Source organism: Balaenoptera ricei, chromosome 14 (assembly GCF_028023285.1).
Source record: "Balaenoptera ricei isolate mBalRic1 chromosome 14, mBalRic1.hap2, whole genome shotgun sequence".
Taxonomy (NCBI): Eukaryota; Metazoa; Chordata; class Mammalia; order Artiodactyla; family Balaenopteridae; genus Balaenoptera; species Balaenoptera ricei.
In genome coordinates, this window is record NC_082652.1 from 81244543 (window position 1) to 81268965 (window position 24423).

General features: G+C 37.9%; 1 protein-coding gene across 1 annotated transcript in view; it reads left to right on the top strand.

Moving 5' to 3' along the window:
• Nucleotides 1-24423, top strand: part of PHLPP1 (PH domain and leucine rich repeat protein phosphatase 1) — a 213454-nt gene that overhangs the window by 145424 nt on the left and 43607 nt on the right. Inside the window, exons 5-9 of the mRNA XM_059894348.1 lie at nucleotides 9405-9551; nucleotides 10167-10397; nucleotides 16252-16454; nucleotides 18917-18977; nucleotides 21564-21659. Of these exons, the coding sequence (XP_059750331.1) occupies nucleotides 9405-9551; nucleotides 10167-10397; nucleotides 16252-16454; nucleotides 18917-18977; nucleotides 21564-21659 (738 nt within the window). The remainder of the gene's footprint in view (nucleotides 1-9404; nucleotides 9552-10166; nucleotides 10398-16251; nucleotides 16455-18916; nucleotides 18978-21563; nucleotides 21660-24423) is intronic.

The window sequence follows — 24423 nt, forward strand, 5'->3', positions numbered from 1 at the left end:
TATTTTAAAAGGGAGGATTAAAGTAAACATTTCTCTCTTTAGGGCATGCTTTAATTTGCCCTTCCAGCAACATGTCCATTGTAATTATTGCCAGCACTGAGTGTTCTCTATTTCCTTGATTATTATTTAGGAAAAATTATGTTTATGAATTGTAGCTTTGGTATACTTTTTCTGCTTTTTCACATTTGCCGCAGTTCTTAGGAAAATGCTGCTCAAATTCTTTTGTGGCTGTAAATTTTTAGTTTTATCCAAGTAAAATATGCATGTGTTTATTTTTGTTTTCTAGTCCTATGAGAAGGTGATATGCTTGTTTTGGTTATACTGACAGTCATTAGTGGTGCTTAGGACGAAGATGGGTGGTTTCTGTTTATTTTGCTCAAGTATTGAGAAGCTGGCTGTGTGCTTCATTAGCATTTGGGTGCGCTGAACCTCCCAGAAGACCCTGGAAGGTGCTAGCTGGGAACAAGGCCAGTGGGCTACTTGAGCCTTGGAACAGAATGGCATACGTAAGTTCATGTGGATTCATTTCAGAAGTGGTAAAGGGACAACAGGAAAAAAGTGCCGCACCAAGAAATGGAGAAGCCACCGATGAGAGTTCAATTTCAGCGCAGTACAGTTTGGGGAGAGCAGTGTGAGAGCTAAAAGGAGATGAGTCATGCTTTCTGAAGGGTAGATGTTCGCAGCAATTCTGAAGCAGGCCCAAAGATTCAGATGTGTCTCATGCCACCACAGCTGCAGACAAGTCCAAGAAGAACATGGGGTAAAAGGTATCCTTTCTTTTCTCCTGAATCCAGGAGAGAGAGCCTCTTAACTGTTTTACAGATTATTTGGCTTTCTTACATAACAGTTAGAGCATGTTCAGGTTGCCCTATATCATTCCTGGATTGGGGCAAAAATATTAAAACATGGTGTAGGACTAAGTTCATAAGCCAGTAAAGTTCCATACTAAAGGAATTGGAGTTTGAGGAGTGCATGGAAGATGAATCAGGAAGTTGCTGACTGATGTCTTTCATTCATTGACTTAACTAATGTTTCTTGAGAGAAAGTGCATTCAGTACACATTTTTAAAATGTACTTTAATACCCTTCCCAAGATTTGTCCTTCTAAAGATAAAAGAGAAAAGCTACTCTAACAAACTAATAATTTTATTAAAGCATTTTGCTGACTCAAAACCACAAAGTGGGCTCTTAGGAAGGACAAAAATACAGGCATTTGATTTTATAAATTCTCTTGGAAGAAAGGAAAAGAGAAGGAAAAAGTAAATGCAGCTTGTTTTTACCCAAGCCTTTTTCTTTGTCTGTTTTACTGGAATCGCACTAAGCTTCTCTTTTTGTTCTCTCTTCCCCTATCCTATGAAATTTATTTAAATTGAATGGAAATTGAAATGGATGGTTTATTTAATAAATGATACTGGCATAATTAGCTACCAGAAAAAAAATTGTTAGACCTCCACCTAACATAAAATAAATGTCAGGTGAAGTAAAGGTCTAAATGTGCAAAATAAAATATATAAATATTAGAAGGAAATATAGGAGAACATTTGTGCCACTTTGGGTTAGGGTAAGAGGACCTTCTCAAGCAAGGTGAAAAACATAGACTCCATACAGGAAAAAATGGCCACATTTGAGCAAATAAAAATTAAAATTAGTGTGTGGCTAAAGTCAGCATTAGCAAAGCGGGAAAAATGAAACCATAGGCTGGGGTGTCCTGTGACACACATGCATCATACGACACCAAGAGGCACATAGTTTTCAGGGAGCTCCTACAAATTGATAAGTAGAAGGTGAACAACCCAGGAGAAAAATGGGCAAAGAACATGACTGTGTATTTCAAAGAAGATGAACTTCACAACAAGATAAACTTCATTGAGAAATAGCAATTGAAATGACCTGATACAACTTTTTACCCATCAGATTAGCAATAATGCAAAGGATGCTAACATTAAATGGTTTTGTAAAGGTAGCGTGGAAAGAAACCCTCTCCTGCGTGGCCGATTGGGAGTATGAATTTCTACAACTTTTTGGTAATTTTGCCATATGGATTAAAAAATATATATGGGGGTGGGAGATACAAACTATTGGGTGTAAGATAGGGTCAAGGATGTATTGTACAACACACGGAATATAGCCAATCTTCTGTAATAACTGTAAATGGAAAGTAACCTTTAAACGTTGTATAAAATATAAGAAAGGTTAAAAAAATTTTTAATTGTACAAACTCTTAGACCCACAGTTATACTTTTAGAAATACAGGTTCACAATCCCTCATCCAAAACTCTTGAGGCCATTTGTGTTTCAGATTTCAGAGATTTTCAGGTTATTAAAGATAATACGATGGCTATACTGTATATTGTATAACACATCCCTCAAGGTTTGGGACAGCACTCCATAAGCAAACACGTTTATATTTCTAAAGGGAACAGATGAATATTCACATCAGTTTAGATCATTTTTGGCACCACATGAATCAAAAAAAAATTTCTGAATTTTTAGAGCTTGTTGGGTTTCAAAAATGTGGATGGCATTGGGCACCCATAAATACTGCAAAATAAAATCATTGATGCACAAATAGGCTGAATTATTTCTATCAGCAAAAGACTGGAAGCACTCCGTGTCGATCAGCAGAGGGGTGGAATAAATGGTGGTGCATTTGTACTCTGTGTATTATGCAGCTGTCAAAAGAGTGAGTTAGATTTTAACGTACTGACGCAGAAAGATGATTTGTTTGTATTAGATGAGAAAACAAGTTGTAGAAGAGAAGCATGTGGTACAATCCCACTCAAAAAAGAGGGAGGGAGGTTATCACCCACTTACGCATGTATATGTTTTACAAGGAAGAAAAGCTTTGGGAGGATATATACCAGACTCTAGACGCTGGTTATCTCAGGAGGATGAGATTTGGAAGGAAGTAGGAGACTGTTAACATTTTGTTTACATGCTTCTAGAGTTTGACTTGTTAAAAAGAGCATGTATTAATTTGGTCACCAAATAAAAGCAATTTTTCTCTTAGAAACAAATACAGTTTGTATTACAGAGCACTGAGAGTTGGCACCTCTCCACTAAGGTGCAGCTCTCCAGACCATGAGGGAACCTGCTTTTCATAATTAATAATTAATGGAAGGCAGAGGGCTAAGCCTGGAGCTAGGCTTACAGCTCCAGTCCTCAAGCAGGGCCTTCATTACTTAGTACCGAAGCCTAATAATTTCCAACGTGTATTAGCCTGTCCCCCCGTGGGAAAAAAACAAGTTAAACTTGGACTGTTACTATGATACGGAAATCCGGTCACCCAGGGAGTCTTTTTTTAATTGACCCACTTGTGGGGAATAATAACTCCAGAAAGTAATATTGATTTTTCTTTGACTCGTTGAGTAAGACAAATGTGGTTTCCGCTTCATGAGTGTAGTGTATGACACTCATTTTAAACACATTTAGAGTATGTTTAAAAATAGAACTACTTCTACCATACTGTCATTTTATTTTACAGTCAAGTTTTCCTAGTACTGTACCCTTAGTTCCTGGAAGGAAAATTACTAAAGATTTAGATGGATCTAAAGCTAATTAGTATTATGTCTCCAAATAGTTATCATGCTATTTACTTGGTTTTATTTCCTAAATATATACAGGCTGTGTAGCCCTTACCTTTAACTCAGATGCAGAAAGAAACTTGTACATAAATTTTTGAGTGTGGATAGATTGAATGGATAAATGCTGAGAAAGGAGAAAAGATTAAGCACATCAGTGATCATAATAAAACAAGCCCAGGACAGGGCGGTATATGCAAATTGACAGCATTTGTGTGTTTGTTTTTCTCAACTGTGATATCTTATGTAGATGGCATTGGGCATCCATAAATACTGCAAAATAAAATCATTGGGAGCAGGTGCTCCTTAGAAAATAAAGAGAAGCCATTTGCTAAATGTGATACTGTGCCGTGTAACTTCATTTTGAGAACTAAGATTACTCTGTTAGACTGGATGAATGTTAACTTGATTTCTTTTCCCTACTCCAAGCTCTATATAAAACAAATGAACATGAGTTAATATCTCTTTCCTTAAAGCATTTTGCTTGCTCTGGAAAGTGAAGTCAGTCTTTTCAGGTTGTTGGGTAGTTTGGGAGCATGGGCTGTGCCTGAATTTGTTTGAAGATAAATGTACATAGTGTTCAAAATATTCATTATCCTTCAGGGCCGATAATGCCACCCTCTATAGAGGGAAATGAGTGTGAAAAAGGAGTGCTTTCCACACACTACTCTGAGGCCGTTCTTTGACCTGTGACTTAGAATTGTTAGTAAGTGATATCTATTTACATTTAACTCTTTAATAAGATGTAATAAAAGAAGGGCGGGAGAGATGAGAAGTAGTACTGATGTTGAAAGGCAGTAGATTCAAGTTGTATGTGAGTCACACTATTTCTCTGAGCCTAGTTTCTTTGTCTATGAGCTTGGGAAATGAAAGGCCCCGTCTGTTCTCACTTTTGATAGCCCTGAGAAATAAGGAAGGTATATCTACTTTAAGTAGCTTTCTTTAGCCTTGGCACTGTGTGTGTGTGTGTGTGTGTGTGTGTGTGTGTGTGTGTACGTATAACAGATGTTTTTAAAAAACAAACCACACAGTTTCTTGTCCTTTTAGTTTCTACAGTATCAAAAAGAATCCTTTCTTGTTATTGATAAACTCATAACTGTAATTATTACAATCGTCATTAAAATAATTTTTATTAGTCTTAAATTTTATGATGCTCTGATCATCCTCTACTTCCTATATTGAATAGCTATGAGGGGATATCTGCAGCCTGAGTGAATATAATGTAACTTCATTTCAAGGATTTAATTTTAAGGTTTAAGAACTGTAATATTAGTTTCAAAAATAAAATTATTTAAAATATTTCACCAAATATGCAATTTTTCCAAAGCCAGCCAAGTTTTATTTTAGAATCTGGGCCTGTGCACATTTGATAACTTATCTGTCTCACCTGTAAGAATGACAGAGGTAAAAGTCTTTAATTTTGTAGGAGACATAGAGATTTCTGGTCTTTTCTTCCGTAACAGTGTGCTGTCACCTTGCTCTCTCCTCTGCATTCTTTTAAAATGAAGGTAAAGGGAGGAAAGGTCACCCACTCCCCACTTTGATCTCTTATCTCTCTCTTAACTTAAACATTGCCTTCAGGTATCTGTTTCACCCATTTGAAGACCAGAGGGAAGTGGATTCTAGGTGGACTTTTATTTTTCTAAGAAGGGGTTTTTGAATTGGCAGATGCCTATGATCTGACTGCTTTCTACATAAATAAAGAAAAAGTGGACCTCTAAGAAGGCTAAGGGTTAGAGTTTCCAAAACAGATGAGTTTTACTGTGTTCTGATCAAGAACTTGAGTTCTCAGAAACAATCCGTGCTTTGTTTGCTAAACAAGTCTTCTGAACATCGTGTTCTTTTCTGGGAAGAATTTGGGGGATGGGCTGTGCAGGGCAGGCTACGAGGGAGGTGGAGAGGGAGCGAGAGAAACTTAGGACACTTATAAATCATAATCAGCCCTTAAAATGTATAGGTCTAGGGCAAGAGTATAAATGGAGGCCCCAGCCCACATATCTAAATATTTAATTTATAATTAAGCTAACAAACTGTTAAATAAAACACATTCTCGCCTCCTACCTTCACAAATATACTTTTATGATGACCTCTAGATTCAAATGTATTGAATTCTATCTATATACTCCTCAGACCCCTTGGGATTCTGCACTGGATATGGCTGCATGGGGGGAACTTGCTCAGTGGCCTGAATCTCATCGTTTCCCGTCTCCGACTCTATCCCTCATCCTGCAGGACACACAGCCCATGTGTCCAAGCTCTGTCCACTCCTAGGGCCTATGGGTTCACATACTCATGGGCGGATGGGCCCAGGGAAGAGGCCCACACAAGCACTGAAAACAGATAAGGTGTCATTTGGGTAAGGAATTCCAGGATCCTGCTTATTGTTAGTATGGAGAGAATGCGTCTCTAATGGAAATATAATGCGAGCCACATAAGTCATCTTAAATTTTCTGGTAGCCACATTGAGGAAGAGGAAGAAGAAACAGGTGAAATTAATGTTAATAATATAGCTTATTTAATTCAATGTATCAAAATGATCAGTTATAAAGAATTATTAATAGAGTTTACATTCTTTTTTGTACTAAGTCTTTGAAATCCAGTATGTATTTTATAATTAGAGAACATGTCAGTTTTGACTGGCCCCATTTCACATGCTCGGGAGCCACCTGGGTCTCGTGGTATTTGTACCAAACAGTACAGCTCTAGGCCAAGGGAGCCCAAACTCCTTGTTCTATAGGGGCACTTGGCCTGTACTTAACTATTTTTTTCCTCTTCCATTCAAGTTTGTCACCTGCCTTTTACTCATTCAACTCACTGCTGCTTGCCTTTCTTCTCAGGAATGGTATGGTCCTAAAAAATTTGTTTGCATAGATGAATATACCTTTTATCCCCCTGTTATTGACAAATACTTTTCCAAAAGCCAATGCTTCCACTTTCCATCTTGAGTAATTACTGGAATTGTAATCCTTCTGTTCCCCACTTTCTGAAGTCTTTGTGCTATATTGTTTTGGATAATGTCTAGGGTCTTTTTCCTTCCTAGAGGAACTTTTTAAAAAAAAGTTCAGTTTAATTGCATGCATATTTTAAAACTGTGGCCAGTTCTACCAAATGAGGATACAAATCTAGAAGGTAGGGTACTGTTTTTGTTTGGACTAGAACAGCAGTTTTATCTATTTCAGGATAGAGTTTCCAGAATTAGAAGAAGAAAAAGCATCTAGTTAAATTTGAATTTCAGAAAAAAAAAGAATATATGTTTTTTAGCATAAGTATGTCTCATGCAACATTTGAGACATACTTATACTAAAAAATTATTTGTTGTTTATCTGAAATACAAATTTAACTGGATGTCCTGTATTTTATCTGGCAACCCTATTTCAAGACTGTTTTACTGTCTCAAAAACGGGGGACCCTAAGCAGCTTTTATTTCTGTGGATTAAACTATTAATATTTACTGTGTTAGAAATTTAAACTGAGAAATATTTTCATATATAGTAATTCATTTAGAAAAATAATAAACCCCATTCTTGTTAACATATGTATTTTTTATGAAAAATAACTACCTTCTATAACAAGAAAAAATAGGGAGAAGAATGTTCTTATTTTATATTGTTGCAACTCTTAACGCCTGGCTTAAGTAGAAGATAGTTGGATTCTCAAGTCTCTTTCTGTTTCTAATCAGGTGTGCTATCACAAAGACATGTACCATCTGGAACTCTCCACTGGACACTTGGGAGAAAATGAGAGTGGCAAAAGTCAAATGACATCTTAGTATTGTTATGAAAATAGTTTTGACCTTGAGAATCTCCTGAAAGGATCTAAAGGACCTCTTGCACGGTCCCCCAACCATGCTTTGAGAACCCCTGGGCTAGGAATAATAGACCCTCTAATTCTAGCTTGTGTGTTGGATAGATCATAGATAATCAGAACAGAGGATAAACATTCTTTGTTTTAAGTAGGACTAATGAATCAAATCATAAAATACAAAACAAATTTTAAAATGATTATTCACGTTTAGCGGTAATTCTTAAGTTTTGTTTTGTTTTTTACTTTAAAATTACTCTGTTGGCCGCTCTCACCTTCTGAGATGGCCCACACTCTGTCTGTGGAGTGTGCTTCTGTCTAAGTAAACCCACTTCTTACCCATCACTTTGTCTCTCACTGAATTCTTTCTGCGATGAGACATCAAGAACCTGGGCTTCATTAGGTCCTGAAACCAGATACTGAAACCCCCGCCAGGTGGGAGAGGTTAACTGTATGCTGCCACAACAGGCAGACCACGGACTGGCTGGAACCAGAAGGTTGATGATGCTGACTTCCGCTTACCTCACCACCAACCAATCAGAAGAATGTCCATGAGCTGATCACACCCTCCTCTTTGAACCATTACTATAAAACTCCTCACTACCCCCTGCAGGTCAGGACACTCAGTTTTGAAAGCATTAGCCCTCTGTGGCCCCCTTTGCCTGGCAAAGCAGTAAAACTATTCTTTTCAATTTCACCCCCACCAAAAATAAATAAATAAAATAAAATAAAATTACTCTGTCAAGAAAATAGCTATCAATCTGTCAAATAGGTACATTGTCAGCTTTCTATTTAGAATAAAATTTATATAGCCATTTAGAACAAAGCTTTACATTTTTTATTATAAAATTCAATAAAGATGTCACATGACAGTTTCTTAAAACGCTGATTGGATTGAACTGGGTTTATTTTTAAGATGTGTCTGTTCTAGGCATAGTACACATTGCCTAGTATTTAGGCTTGGCCAGTTTATAAAATAATTAGCATAATGCAATAACTCATCTGATTCTCATCTCAAAATAGAAAACGTGTAGAGGTTGGCAGTGGGCCAAATACGAGAGTACACAGAGAAGTGCCCTCAAACTTAGAGGTGACTTCTTGAATTGCTTTAATTGCTTGGACAACAGAAAATGAAAGAGCCATTAACAAAAATAGAGCAGGAGGAAGTGCAGGTCTGGGATAAAGATGGTATGTTCAGTTTTGGACTGGAAATGTTGTAGGGTGGGTCAACAGAGAGGAGATGGTGTGTGATAGGGTTAGAGAGAGTTGTCCACAGAGTAGTAAAACGATTTCCAAGGAAGACAGTGTAAAGAGAGAAGAAACAAAGAGCACATCTGTGAGGAGTTCCTAACTGTGGGGTAGGAAAGAGGAGATGGGGAAGAAAAGGAGGAAAGGTTGGAGAGAGCTAGGAAGAGGCTAGGTGAGGAAAGTGTCCTTAGAGTGAGATGAGAAGAGCTCTTCGTGGAAGGGTGTGTGGTTAGCAGGAGCAAGTATAGGATCGAGATTGAGGAATGGTCATTGGTTCTTCAATTTGGAACTGCAAAACTGGTACCCTTAGAGACAGTGTAGTTTTGATTAATTGTGAAGTTTTTATTTCAGGTTTGGATTGGAGAGAAGGGAAGCAGAAAAGTTTTTGACTTGTCTGGGGTAACAGAAATCCTAAAGAGCTACATCGGTGTTCTTTTCCTTCCTCTCTGTTGTCATTCACACAGGTGTTAATTAAGCTAGCCAAGGTGAAGCTAAAAAACTCACTCCAGCAAACTCACCGCCTCAAATATTCAACCTTATTTTAGAGTGACGTTTGTTCTTAAATATCATCTTTATATTTTAGGTAAAACGCTGGCCTTAGAGTCTGAAGATGTGCACTCCAGCTCTGCAGCTCTGCTGCTCGCTTACCCTCTGAGGGCTCCTTTTTCTGCTCAGCTGAATTAGAGTTGGACTAGATTATCTCTAAGGCTGTGCCAAAATCATGTGATGTTATGCATCTATGACATCTGTCTTTTCTTTCCTTTTATTATAATAGGTTCAGCAAGTTGAAGAGTCTTAACCTTTCCAATAATCATTTAGGGGACTTCCCGTTAGCAGTCTGCAATATTCCAACCCTGGCCGAGCTGAACGTGTCCTGCAATGCCCTCCGAGCAGTCCCAGGAGCCGTCGGAGTTATGCACAAGTATGTACTTCAAACCCTGCTGCGAAGTATCTCTCAGAAACCCCGAGAAAGCTGCATCAGGGTCGCAGCACATGAGATTAGTTAACTTGTTATGTTGGTCATATGTTGGTCTCTTGGTCCCAAATCAAGAGATCATGCTCTTGTGTAGAGTTCGTTTGTTAGCTTCTTTCAGAATCTTGTAAAAAATTAAAATACCCTTGTTTAGAATGAAGACCCCTACAGGTGAATGTGTCTAAATATGGGAGGAGGGGTTACTTTCTCATTTCCTGAGTTACGTTGAATTCTAAGACCTAGAAGTTAATTTTTTAGAATAACAATGAAAGATGGGTATTTGGGCTGATTCACACTGCCGTCAGCTCGTGTTGTTCTCATTTATGCCTATCCAAGTTGGGAAAATTGGTCATAATTTTCGTTTTCAGTAAAAGATTAAGATGTTTATCTCTGATCATTTCTCTCTGGTGTATTATTGCCTCAGGCCCTGTCCTTAGCATTTTGCAAAGGATAGTATATTTTCTTTTTCTGGTATTATGATCTATACTTATGGAACTCGTATGTTAATAATAAAGATGTAAAATTTATGCATTCTCTTTCTAATTCTTATGTTTTCTTTAATAGCTTACAGACATTTTTGTTGGATGGAAACTTTCTCCAGACCCTTCCTGCTGAGTTGGAGAACATGCATCAGCTTAGTTATCTTGGTCTTTCTTTCAATGAATTCACTGACATTCCAGAGGTATTGGAGAAATTGACTGCTGTGGATAAGCTTTGTATGTCTGGAAACTGTATGGAGACTCTTAGGCTACAGGCTTTAAGAAAAATGCCTCACATTAAACATGTGGATCTAAGGTAACCATTTTAAAGATATATATCCCATTTGAGTGGTTGGCTTATATTTGGGGGGTAGGTTATAGCCCTTTTGGTGGCATTCTTCTGTCAAGGCAAGCAGGCTGGTTAGTTGCAATAAGGGCCCGCTTTGCTATTTTTGCCCAGAGGGAAGTATAATGATTAGTAGTAGGGTCTGCTCATGCCTGAAACTTGTTAAAATTTTTTTTCTCACTGATGAGTGACCACATATCTTGAAGGTCTTAGTTGGTTTTGCAAGTTTGAGCCCAGTTTTAATTAGCGTGAATCAGTAGGCCCATCGAGTCAGAGAGAGCTATTTATGGTGAATGAAAACCGTATCAAGAGCCAAGTGGATATTTTTCTCTCTTATTCCTACTTTTCTGTGGCTTGAGGCAGTTGACACAATTGAGCATCTCTCCTTAATTTTTTTCCCCTTCCTTGGCTTCCTTAATATAATATATTCATTAAATTAAATTTATTACTTATTTAATTTACTTATTTTAATTTCCTCTCTCTATCCAGATGGGTCTGCCCGTAGTTTACAGTTCTTTACAAAAATGTAAAACTCATAATCTCTTGGTAGGCCCAAGTTTGGCCAGAACCTCCACTCTCAGCCCTTGCAAGAACAAGGGAACCTGCATTTTGAATCCTGATTGCACTAAACTCCAGCTGAAAACACTAACACAAGCCTTGCTACATCACAGATGCCCAGTAATCATCCCTTTGTATGTAAACTTCAGTTTTACTTTCTAATGCACAAAGAACCAATACACAAGGAGGAAGCCATTCTAAATTTCTCTTTTTTTAAGGAAAAACAAGAGCCTGTCATTGGGCTTGAGTTCCTGCAAAGCAACCTGTTAGGTTTAGGCCTTAATATTGACTTGCCGAATTTGATACTTTTTCAACCAAACTAACTTTCCCGTTAGCCAGGGAGTGATGACCACATTAAATCTTGGGTGAAATATTTAATGTCTCTGTGCAGCTTTGTTCTCATCTCTAGATTACAGTTAATAACAGAATCTAATTCATAGAGTTTTGGAAGGAATGGAGTAAATGCCTCACTCTCCCAGAAAATGTTACATATTGTTATTATTACCTGCTGAGATCTCCTACTCATGAACGTGCTCAGCTGTCCGTCTTGGCATCTTTTCACCTCTTTGATGGTTCTTTCCTTGTTTTACTACCCACTTTCCTCTCTGGTGATAACCCCAGACCCTCACTCAGGCCTGTTCATCAGTATAAAGTAGCATCACCTTTTGCTCCTCTCTCATCTCCATTCTTACCCGTTTGGCCCCGGGGAACCCATTCATTCCAGTCCCACAAAGAGTTGATTTGCTTTACCTTTCCTCAGACTAAAGGAATCAAGCCTGTCGCACCTGGGGAAGTGTTAGCAATTTGCAGACCTAGAATTCTTAGTTCAGGGAGTTCAAATGGTAATAATTTATCTGACTTTGAGAACTTTTTGGAGTGTGACAGGATAGGGAACTGAACACTTTGTCTTGTTAACTTTCTTTCTAAATTGTTAACGTTATTTGCCTCTGAGTCACTTGGGTTTAGAAAACCTTCATATTCAAGAATTTGAGCCCTTTTTAAATTCAGCCACCCAGAGGTATAACGATGGTCGTTTTGACCTCAGGTAGCAAGCACGAGGGGATTTATAAGTTACCTGGTATGGATAAGAAAGCATCATTTTTCTTGATCTGAATTAGCTTACAAACGAGATCAATCTAATATGTTTGGAAGTAACTTCTTATTAAGAGCTTTGTAAACTCTTCAGATTTCTAGTTCTAATTGGGTCTTTTTTAGATGAGATTAGTTACAGGATATTTAAATACCAGAATAGACTTTTGTACATGTAAATGTGGAATGATCATTAGTAGGTAACTGCTTCCCTTCAGACCACTGAGCTGAGGGGGCAGAAATCTGGTCAGATTTGCTTATAATTCTGCCTTAATATTTTAAACTGAAGCTAGTGGAATGATTTAAGGGGAGTTTCACTTAGTTTCTGTAAGCAGAGGGCTGATTTTATTGATTGAATTTTTATTCCTTCAGATGGAAATATTACATCAGATTAAAAGTAGTCATTTTTCTTTTAATCTTATTCTTTTTCTCATATTCACATTTTTGAGTCTGATACTCTTCTATGGCATCATTAATAATTTCTCCTCCTCTTCTCTGTCCAAAATGTGGATATTACGTCTTTCTCCTCGATCACCTCTCTTTCTGTTTTGTACCTTGGTGGTTGGTTGCCTGTACTCACAGGACTTCATCATTTACCTTTCGTCTCCATGGTAAATATTCCTCAATTTTTCTCTAACTCTTTATTTCTCTTCTTGGGATTAATTCCACTTCAGCTGCCAGCAGGATAATTTCACCTTGCTTTCTCCTATTGACACACTCACCCAAATTACATGTGAAACAGAGTTTAGTTTCTTTCTGTTCAACCAGTTCTTTCCCCTGGATTCCTCATTTTGCTGTTAGCAACACTGCTTCATTGGTTATCCAGACACAAAATTTTTGACTCTATTTTCTGGTCTGCCACCAGAACCCATCAGTTCTCGCACACTAGTTTGACTCCTTGTCCCTTCCTTTGCCTTCTCACTGCTGCTATTGTCTCCTAGCTGAGCTGTCTGCTGCCATTGTACAGCCTCTCAAGCAAGCACAGCCTTGCTCAGAGCCTTCAGTTCTCTAGTTCAAGATATTCAAGCTCTCGCATCTGGTTTCAACCCACTAGCCTGTGAATCCCTTGAGGATGAGGCTCTCTCTAGCTCAGAGCTGCTCAAAGTGTGGTCCTCCAGCCTGTGCTAGCAAACCTACTATTTGCTACTTTTCTGCAATGAGATATGTATAGAAATTGAGACTTAATATCTTAGAAACGCACAGTGACCTGACATTGCCACAACATCCAAGTAGACTCATGTAAGCAGACTTTCTCATGGTACAGGGAGTAGACTAGTTTCGGTGTTGGCGAACTTGCAGCGATGAACTGCTTGTGCGGTGCGCTGTGTCCTGGTATGTGCATATGACTACACATCGGTCTGTGATGGATCAGAAGTTCAGAAAATAGGTCCTGCACCCGAGATAACTTGAGAAGCACTGCTCTTATTTATGTATCCTTGAGTTCCCAGTGTTAGCGCTTAGTAGGCACAGTACTTGATAAAGATTAATTGACTAACTCACCTTTGTAGCCATATTCTCACTCCTGTCACATAGCCTGCACTCCTGAGGGACCCCCTACACCCATGCGTGAAACTCACCTTGTGCTCTTCTCTTCAGTCCAAAGGCCGTTCAGCAACTCCTCATGGACTCCTTTCTTCTCCCATTTACATCTGTTGAATTCTGCCTGCCCTTGGGATTCAGATGAGACGGCTCCTCTTGCACAGCATCTTTTTTGACCATTCTCTATATTTTACGCCATTTATGACATTTATCACATACTTGTATCTTTAGACTTCGTATTTTAAAGCGTATCTGGTTTTCCTCACTAAATGACTAAATCTGTTGACAAGCACCTTACTTTATTCATCTCGGATTGATACAAAGCCATAGGTTACTGTCATCATCACCACCACGGCTTTGCCTTGTTCGCAGAGCACCAGCACATGCATTCATTTGATTTTCTCAACTGCCTTGTAGGACAAGGAAGGTGTCATCCCCATTTTACAGGTTAGAATTAGACTTAACCGAGACTTTGGTGACTTGCTCAAGGCCACATATGCAAGTGTTGAGCAGCAAACTGGAACTAGAACATTTTCCTGCTGCCGATCAACACATAGTAAATGCTCAGTGAGTATTGATGAAATAAATAAAATGCCTGTGTTCACTGAGGAGATTATTGGAAGAAAATTTTTACCACATTTTGCCTCTTTAAAAGGTCACCCTAAGTAGTTGTATTATTGTGTGAGCCTGAAAACTTTTTTTTTTTTTTTTTAAACATCTTTATTGAAGTATAATTGCCTTACAATAGTGTGTTAGCTTCTGCTTTATAACAAAGTGAATCAGTTATACATATACAATGTGTTCCCATTTCTCTTCCCTCTTGCATCTCCCTCCCTCCCACCCTCCCCATCCCACCCCTCTAGGTGGTCACAAAGCACCGAGCTGATCTCCCTGTGCTATGCGGCTGCTTCCCACTAGCTATCTATTTTACATTTGGTAGTGTATATATGTCCATGACAATCTCTTACCCTGTCACATCTCACCCCACCCCCTCCCCATATCCTCAAGTCCATTCTCTAGTAGGTCTGTGTCTTTATTCCCGTCTTGCCACTAGGTTCATTTGCATCCTGATAAGACTTGGCAATTTAAAGTGAATAGTGGGACTAACCTCCCTGTTGTTATAGATTTTCTTTTGTCTCCTCATTAAACCAGCCCTTTAATTACGTTAGTGTTAATACAGTGGAGGGGGAGGGCGAGGAGATGATAGTGCCACGTGAAGATAATTTAAAGTGTAGGTTAGGGAGATCATGGGACATTTTTTCAATTCCTGCAATCTCTTATATCCAAAATTAGATTTGGGGTTTTTTTTCTTTTTATTCTGTGTACATATTCTAGTAATCTAGTGAGCATTTGGAGATAGGCAAATTGCTGGGTTGAGGCCAGTTTTTTAATCTTACAACCTGGAATAGAAAAGAAAAGGAGCAAAAAAAAAAAAAAAAAATCATCTTGGGGACATTTGAAGAGGCAATATGCTGTTCTTGCAGGTTGACAAGTCCTAGCTCTTTGCTGTCTTGTCACTCTTCCTTGTGTTTCAGTGGCTTTATGATACTGCTAGTAAAATTTTAGTTACCCTCATTTTATTTTATTTTCTCAAACGGCAGAAAATCACTGCAGAGAAGACTTGGCTTTTTTCTAAGCTCCTGCCTTTGTATTAATGCTCTTCTAACCAAGTGCATGATCTCAGCACTCTGTTGGCTTTGTAATGAGAAGCAGGAGGTTCTGTTGTTTGTTTGTTTGCTTGTAAAGGAGTTGGGCGTAGCCTAGCAAACTAGGAATTGAGATTTTCATCTGTTTTTCTCCACTTTGAAGCCAGATGTGTTTTTGTTACATTGATTCCTGGTCCCCATTACTACTTACTTATCTTCTTGGCAGCTCATTCATGGCAACTTTAGTCTATTAGCTAACTAGTTCTTATGACTGAGGCTCTGCCAGTTTTTCCCTGTGCCCTGAACTTGTTGATCCCCATTATTGTCCTTTGTTTTATGATTTCTCAGTGAATCCTACGTGTCAAATTTCAGTATTTTCTGCACTTTGCTCTTTCAAGTAGTATTTTAAAATTGGAGATAGTTTTGGTAATTAATCTTTGGTCCAGAACCAACTGAAAATTCAGATATATTTGCACACCTGTCTCTGGTGTATATTTGGCTCCCATTCATTATTTTTTTTCCAAGTTCACCGATTAATTCTGTCCTTTTATGGCTGCTCATCTACCTGCTCACTCATCCTCTCTCTTTCCTGAAATATCCATGTAGTTGTAATGTGCTTAATGGGTTATTCTGGGTTTTGCTTCTCGTGTTCTTTCAACCAGATTCTTTGGAAATAAACATTCAAATGATTTTTTTCTCCGTTGAAATGAACTAAGGTGAAATCAATATGCATATTTCTCTTCCAGCCTTAATGATCTAAATTGTGTTTCAGATTATATTGTCAAGGTTAAGACCTCATGGAATTGTAGCTAGAAATAGCCAGAGAATCTGGCTAGTTAAGGAAAGCCAGATACTGAGATTAAAGAAATCATGGAGGACCGTGACAGAGTGAGACCTGAGTCCTTCTTGTTAGTCACCATATGAGGGTGTGACTGTTTATTTATAACATTGCAGTTAATTATAGTCTCTATTTTTGTCCTTTTCCTCTCAAGACTGAACCTAATTAGGAAGCTAATAGCAGATGAAGTGGACTTTCTCCCTCACGTCACTCAGCTTGATCTGCGCGACAATAAGCTTGGTGATCTAGATGCTATGGTTTTCAACAACATTGAAGTTTTACACTGTGAAAGGAATCAACTGGTGACACTAAACATCTGTGGCTATTTCCTAAAAGCACTGTATACCTCTTCTAATGGTATGTAACAAAGACCACATCAGATTTTCTCTTTTGTTTTTTTTTTAAATTTATTTATTTAATTTATTTATTTTTGGCTGCGTTGAGTCTTCATTGCCGCATGCAGGCTTTCTCTAGTTGCGGCGTGCGGGCTTTTCATTGCAGTGGCTTCTCTTGTTGCAGAGCACAGGCTCTAGGCACGCGGGCTCAGTAGTTGTGGCACACGGGCTTAGTTGCTACACGGCATGTGGGATCTTCCCGGACCAGGGCTCGAACCCGTGTCCCCTGCATTGGCAGGCGGATTCTTAACCACTGCGCCACCAGGGAAGTCCCCAGAGTTTCTCTTTTGGTTCTAAGAATTTACTCAGTGCCATCTTCTCTGCCTCACTTTGATTTTTCTTTCCTCATTTAGGAAAATAAGTTTTTCCAATTTTGCTAAGACAAAAATCATAAAAGAAGAATCCTGGTTTGGTATTTAAAGGAATCAAAAAGGAAGATTTTATAGTTCCTAATTTGTTTTTCTCATATCGTGATATTTAGATAGGTTACTCCCACTTGTGATTTGGCTCTTCTCCTTGAAGGGCAGACAGGGGGGAAGGTGGGGGGTGAACTGTTGATTGGGCTACCTTGTTAAGATAGTAAATCTGGGGGGCTTCCCTGGTGGCACAGTGGTTGAGAATCTGCCTGCCAATGCAGGGGTACACGGGTTCTTGCCCTGGTCTGGGAAGATCCCACATACCGTGGAGCAACTAAGCCCGTGAGCCACAACTACTGAGCCTGTGCGTCTGGAGCCTGTGCCCCACAACAAGAGAGGCTGCGACAGTGAAAGGCCAGCGCACCGTGTTGAAGAGTGGCCCCCACTTGCCGCAACTAGAGAAAGCCCTCGCACAGAAACGAAGGCCCAACACAGCCATAAATAAATTAATTAATTAATTAATTAAAAAAAAAAAAAAGATAGTAAATCTGGAGAATGAAAGTGAAAGGGAGGTCTGTTACGGACTCCATTCAGGGTCTCAGATTTCCCACTCCACCAACAAAGGAGCTCACCTTAAGAGAAACCCAAATTATATACCCACAGGGACACCACAGAGCAAGAGTCTTACTCATTTAATAAGGTCTCCTCCTTAGAATTTGGAAATCATGACAGTTCTAAAACAGAAAAGGTCGTATGGGCATATGTTTTCTGAAGTGAAGATTTCCATTCCCTCCCATCAGACAACTGAATGGAAACAAGTACTTACTACTACGTGCTGAACAAATATTTATCAAGCACTTGTTTTACGCATAGTGTAGTGCAAGAGTGCTAGAGGATAGGGATTTTTCTTTTTTTCTTTTATTTTTTTTAATGAGATTACTGTCTTCTCACTGGAGAAACAAACCAAACCTCAGATAGCTACAGGTCACCAAAGGGTTATAGGATATGGGTAGCCGGGAGGTATGAAGTGGGTGTTGAAAGGGAAAGAATCTGAATGTGGTTTGTTCGGCAGATGGAAGAACACGGGGAATTCTAAACTCATAGGTACCTGCTGGAAAGTGGTGAGAAGTACATATGGGATGCATGGCTTGGAGTGAAGCTTGGTGAAGCTTTGAAGCTAGTACAGTAAGCTGTAGAGAACCAGTGGAGATTCTTAGTGGAGGAGGCATGTGATGGAAATGATGCTATAAAGACTGTTAACATGAAAGCAGTGTGCAGAGCGCACTTATGGGAGAAGAGTGGAAAGATGCACTCTTCCACTAATCCAGGTTATTGCAGTGGTTTTTGTGTGAGCTAGTAGTAATCTGCAGTCAGGACTACAGATGCTGATTTAAGACATCTGCTCATAGGTGGTACCTGAAACCATGGAAGTAAGGTAACTAGAAAAGAGAAGAGACCCAGTACCAAAAGTAGACCGCCAAAACCCTCACAGTTAGCTGGGGCCAGAGTAGGAAACCAGAGAGAAGCTGAACCTCTGAAATACTTACTTGGTAAGGGTTTAGAGAAGCAGAAGGACATCTTGAAACTACTCTATCTGAGAAACAAAAGCCTAGGTGTCATTTCATACAGTTTTGAGGAAGGGCTTCCAGATTTGAGTAGAGGACGTCATTTGTGACCCTCAGGAGTGCTGTTCCAATAGAGTGAAAAAGGCACAAGCCAGGGTGCATTTGATTTTATGGAAGGAACCCTGAATGTTTAAAACAAAAAATGGTATTCATACAGTTAATCTTCCAGATAAAATTTAGCATGCATAACAAGAGGAGTGCCACAGTAAGTGGATAAGAAAGAGGTAGGGAAGTAGAATGAGTGATTTATTTCAGTCTCTGAATAAGATCTTGTGATTAAATTCGAAGTTCTTTGTACTTTCCTATAGTTTCAAAGTTAAACAAATGGATGTATTTCCTAACCTAAACAAACCATGGAGAATAAAGCACAGGAATGATATTCTACATATAAAAAGAGTCTCTGTGTCACTTGAATGGTAATGTTTTTGTCTTCTGCTTCCTAGAACTTGTCCAACTTGACGTTTACCCAGTTCCGAATTATCTGTCCTACATGGATGTTTCAAGGTAAGAAGGCAAGTCCTAGAGCACTCTGGGGTCTGCTTGAAAATTATTTAGATGATTCTGTCTCAACTTTGGCATAAGAACTTTTTATGTATCTTGAAGGTATTCACTAGTGCTGAATACTTATCCTCTGAAAAATGCATGCAACTGTCTGTCAGTTAAAATATGTACTTCATTTGTATACTATAGTTTACACCAGGAGAATCAAGATGTTGATGTGGACACCGGTTTGAATGCCAGGTTTACGCTTGAAAGATTAGTCAGTTGAGGGTTGTATGGCTGGAAGGTCCAGTACTTCTTTAATTATATTAACCATATCTTCGTGTCTTTCCCTGAAATGTTGTTAATTTCGTTAAAAATATATGTTATGCTATATACAGCTCTCTGATTTTTTGCCTCCGTTTTGTACATACATCTCCTTACTAAGAACTCTTAAAAAGTGGTGGCTGAGACGACCAAAGTAAGGTCTCCACACAGCCTGCTCACTTTTCTCAGCTCACTTGTGAACACCTTTTACACAAATTCACTACTACAGCGTGTCATGTGTACTCTGGTTCCCACAAATATTGTAGTAGACTTTTTCCTGAGGGCCCAAAGCATGTATTTACACAAATTAGACTTTCATAATCTCAACACACTAAATTGAAACTCACTTTCAACTTAATTCCAAAGCAAATAACCAAGACTTTTCTGAATGACCACAGTACATGGGAGCATGTGGCCCTGTCAGCGTGACAACTGTTAACTCATTTCAGTGTGTAAAATCTGATACAACTGATATGTGATTTGTCAGGTGCAGAATTTGCCTTTAGTCATGAAAGTACACAAACCTAGATATTTTAATAATATTCTCAATCATAATTATGTCAGAATGTGTCAGAGTTTAGCTGATGTGAGAATGATTACAGTTAGTTTTATTAGACATTTATAATTATAAAATCCTTTATGAGTAGTGCGTCATACATTTCCTACTAAACTCATGTCAGACAGTTTTGTTTAATGAATTTTAAGTCAGACACTACCTAAGTTCTTTTTTTTTTCTGTCAGCCTTGAATATTACTATCTTCAGCATTTAAATAAGAGTACAGGAGTGGGGTTTGCATACATGGGTGCATATAAATATCTTGAACAGATTTATTCGAGAGAATTGGCCATAGAGTGAATCTATTTTTCTTTTATTTATAGTATATAATTGGCAAATGGTTCCCATTGAAACCCCTAAGTGAGACTGAATTGGAAACTCTTATGTCATGCTAGTCCCTGAATTCTGCACTTAAATGCTATTCATCTTTTTTTTAACTCGCATGTCCAGAATCTTCACTGTAACATGCTCTGCCTAATCCACCTCCCAAACTGTAGGACATTCTCTTAGAAAAACCTCTGCTTCCCCTCACATAGCTCTGGGTATTTCACCCTCTCTTGTGTACTTATGTTCTCTAAAGAAACTGAGCTGTTACTCATTATAGTGTTTACTAGGTTCTTAGAGCTCCTCAAGTTCAAAGTTCTAGGTTATTTTATCACTTAAGAGGAATTTTATTGCTATATGGTGAGGTTGCTTATACTGAAGGGTACTTTCACTCACCTATCGTATTGAGATGTTTTAGGGATTAACTACTGTACAATAAAGTAATTAAGTGTGTCAATCTGTAGAGCTTCAAAGCCAGAACCGTGTGTACCTATATAAACACTAAACAGAAAATAATGCCTTCTTTTCTATATTTTAATTGAAAAGTTGATATAATAGCAAAAACTTTTACTCTGATATAATCCTTGTTCCAAGCATCATACTTTTCACAGACTTCTTCATCTGTTTTTAAAGAATTGTAGTCATAACATATATACCATGTTAGATTTTTTGTGCCTGGTCATTTCACATATTTTAAAAAGAAGGTAAAAAGCTAACCATCTGTGACTAAGGAGACATTCAAATATAGTAGATTTATCTAAGACGTGGTCAATTCATTTAACAATTTAAGTTACCATTGGTTTAGTTTACTTGTTTCTGGTAATTATAATTACTATCTAATGCCTAAGTAAATGTTTTCAAGTAATTAATTCTGAACTTAAGGGTCAGTGTATCTTTTCATTGCTGCTATTTCTTTCCATTTGTCTATGACACTGCTGTCATGGTACCTTCTGGAGTTAGGAAAATTTTTCATGTTCAGGGTAAAAATGCAAATTGGAAAATAAAACTATTTTATACCATTTGACTATTTACCTTAACTGGAAGTGTGTGTATATGTGTTTGTTTGTTTGTTTTCCAATATAAGACATCTTCTCCCTAAGCTTACATGGGTTTATAGACATTTTGGGATAGTAATTCTGGGAACCAGACTTTTTTTTAGACTTTAGAGATGATGCAGATGATGTGACTGTGTTCTTTGCTACTCTTTCTTTATTTCTTATTCCTTCCTTATCACAGTTCATCTTGCTTCAGATTAAAGTGAATACACATGTCCTTTTGATTGATACTCACTGTAATTGGGTATTTCACTTGAAGTTTTATTTGTGCTATATAATTATTTTGACTTTTGAACCATATTTTAAGCCAAATTCCAATCAAAAAGAATTGTATATTCTTATATTTAGGAACCGTTTAGAAAACGTGCCTGAGTGGGTATGTGAAAGCCGAAAGCTAGAAGTTTTGGATATTGGCCATAATCAAATATGTGAACTTCCTGCACGGTGAGTATTACAGATTAAGTTAGAGAATCTCAAATTAGATGAGCAATGGAAAAAATTGCTGATTCAGTGTTTAATTTGTTATTATGAACCCCTGAAAGAGTTTGTTCTAAAACCTTATTTAGGGACTTCCCTGGCGGTCCAGTGGTTAAGAGTCTGCACTCCCAATGCAGGGGGCATGAGTTCAATCCTGGTTGGGGAACTAAGATCCCACATGCCACACCGCGCGGCCAGAAAAATAATAATAAAACCTTATTTAGTATCTTTTACCTCTCATGGTATCTTCGAGGCACAATCTTCCATCATGCAGTGATGGGTAGACCAAGACTTTGACTCCGAGCCAGACTTCGCAAAGCCACGTGGCGGTTGATGCTTGGTGGAAATTTTCAAATAAGCCAAAAGAAATGTTCAGAGACTCAGCAAACAGTATGATTTGTTCACCTCTGAAATCTTAATTCTTTCAGAATCTTTGCCTTCTGTCCATTGTATTACATGTCTGCCTTACCCACAAATAATTTTTGGTTTTATTTGAACGTAACCCTGAAAAAAAAAAAGATTATTAGATCATTAAACCAGAAAAAGTAAACTAGATTCTGTTTTTCTTGTGTGAAATTTGGAGTAGAAGGTCGAAGAACTTCTCTTTCCTTCTCTTCTCTCTCTTAACGTGTTATTATTTTTATTTCATAATATTCACTTTAATGGCAAGATTGTAAAGCAGCCACATGATGATATCTGGTATCCATAGATCTAGACAAATATCTTCAAGTTGGCTCATTGTGGCATAAAATATTATTGGACTGTTAGTGACTAGCCATGCAATTAATAACCGGAAGAGTAGTCTATCCCACTGCTGTCCTGAAGAACTTTCTGTGGTGACTGAAATGGTCTGTATCTGTGCTCTTCACTACAGTGTCCACTAGCCACATGTGACTGTTGAGCACTTGAAATGTGGACAGTGTGACCGAGGAACTGAATTTTAAATTTTATTTAATTTTAATTAATTTAAATTTAAATAGCCACTTGTGCCTAGTGGCTGCCACAACTCAGGTCTAGGTATTTCCACTATTCTCAGCCAGTCACTGAACAGAGTAAGTCGTTTATTTTTAACCATATATAGTAAAAAATATCAATGAAAAATTGTAGAAATATATCACTATTTTGGAGTAAACTTAGATACACAATCTTTAAAGGTTTATGATCGTATTTCTCTGTTCTCTTGTAAAGGACAAGGATCATGAAATACACCTGCTTAGTAAGCCCAGTAAATGTGTCAGAGTTCAGCTGTCCACTATGACAGCCAGTAGCCATTAGCTGAGGGGCTATTGAGCACTTAAAACGTGACTAGTCCTAACTGAGAAGTGCTGAAGTATAAAATATACACTGGATGCAAAATATCTCAATAATATTATATATTAATTACATGCTAAAATAATATTTTGGATATATTGGGTCAAATAAAAAGTGTACTGTAAAAACTAATTTACTTGTTTCTTTTCACTTTTTTAAATGTGACTACTAAAAAGTTTTAAATTACGTATGTGGCTTGCATGGTATTTCTGTTGGATAACATTGTGTTAGAGTCTAGCTCTTGTGGAAGAAGTCCGAGTTACATTTTCAATCCCTGGAAAGCTCAGTTGATTTTTCTTTGTTTCTCAGCCATATGTTATACCTGTAAATTCAATCCATTTGAAAATGCTTTCTGCTTTAGAGTTTTATGTTGAGTGAGCATTTAGGTGACCCAGTATAGCCCGTCACCATTATCAAAAGGACTTTGGTGATGTGCCCCGTGGACAGATGTGTGTGTGTGTGTGTGTGTGTGTGTGTGTGAAGGAGGGGGAGAGAGAGAGAGAGACCCTTTTAGAAGACAAGCAGCAAAAATGAAAACAGGCTACTACTAATGAGGAAAAATAATTTGTTAAAAAAAAATCTTGTACTGTTATCTTTCTGTCTGTTTTTCTCTTCCCTACTTTGACCTCCCCAGTTTAACACATATAGCACGTTGGAGTCTAAGGCCTCTGTGTCACTGTATGCTACAACAAAGATATTATATAAATAAACCAACAATTAAATAAATACAAGATAACTGATATCTTACCCAGTTTTCCCCAGAGTTAATTAATCTTTGATTTACTCTGCATTAGTACAGGCTTTTTTGGTATCTAAACAAATGCTTATTCAAAGCAAATCCAAATGCTGTCTTGTCAAAAAATTTAAACAGTGTTTGTTTTTGTGTATGTCTGTGTTTTTAACACATGGGACAAAAGCAATACATGTTTTCTCATTTATGGTGTTGTTTAGTTGCAAACTTTGTATCGGCCCTATCTTTGATCTAATATCCAGGCCAAGACAGTGATTCATTAGAAGTTGGTTTAACATTCAAGCTTTGTTTGTCTAGGTGATGTGTGTGAAGGGTCTGAGAAAACAGAAATTCATGTTTAGCAGTGGAGCTGTACTGAAAGGAAAAGAAGCTATTTGAATTATTTTAATTCATAGTATCCAAAAGAATTGAACAAATCCAGTTACTCGCATTTATACTCATCCTATAGTTATCAAATCTCCTTTCTTATCTGGAAAAATGAAGATAAAGATTTTGTAACCTGTCTTTCAGTTATCTATCTATGTAAGGGTGAAGTGTGTGTGTGTGAGAGAGAGAGAGAGAGAGAAATAATCCCATTCTACTCTCTAAGAATTCTAAATTGTATACCAGACCCAGCAAGACAGTAAAATTGGTGGACCAAATCCCGAATTATTAGGTTGAAGTGAGCGT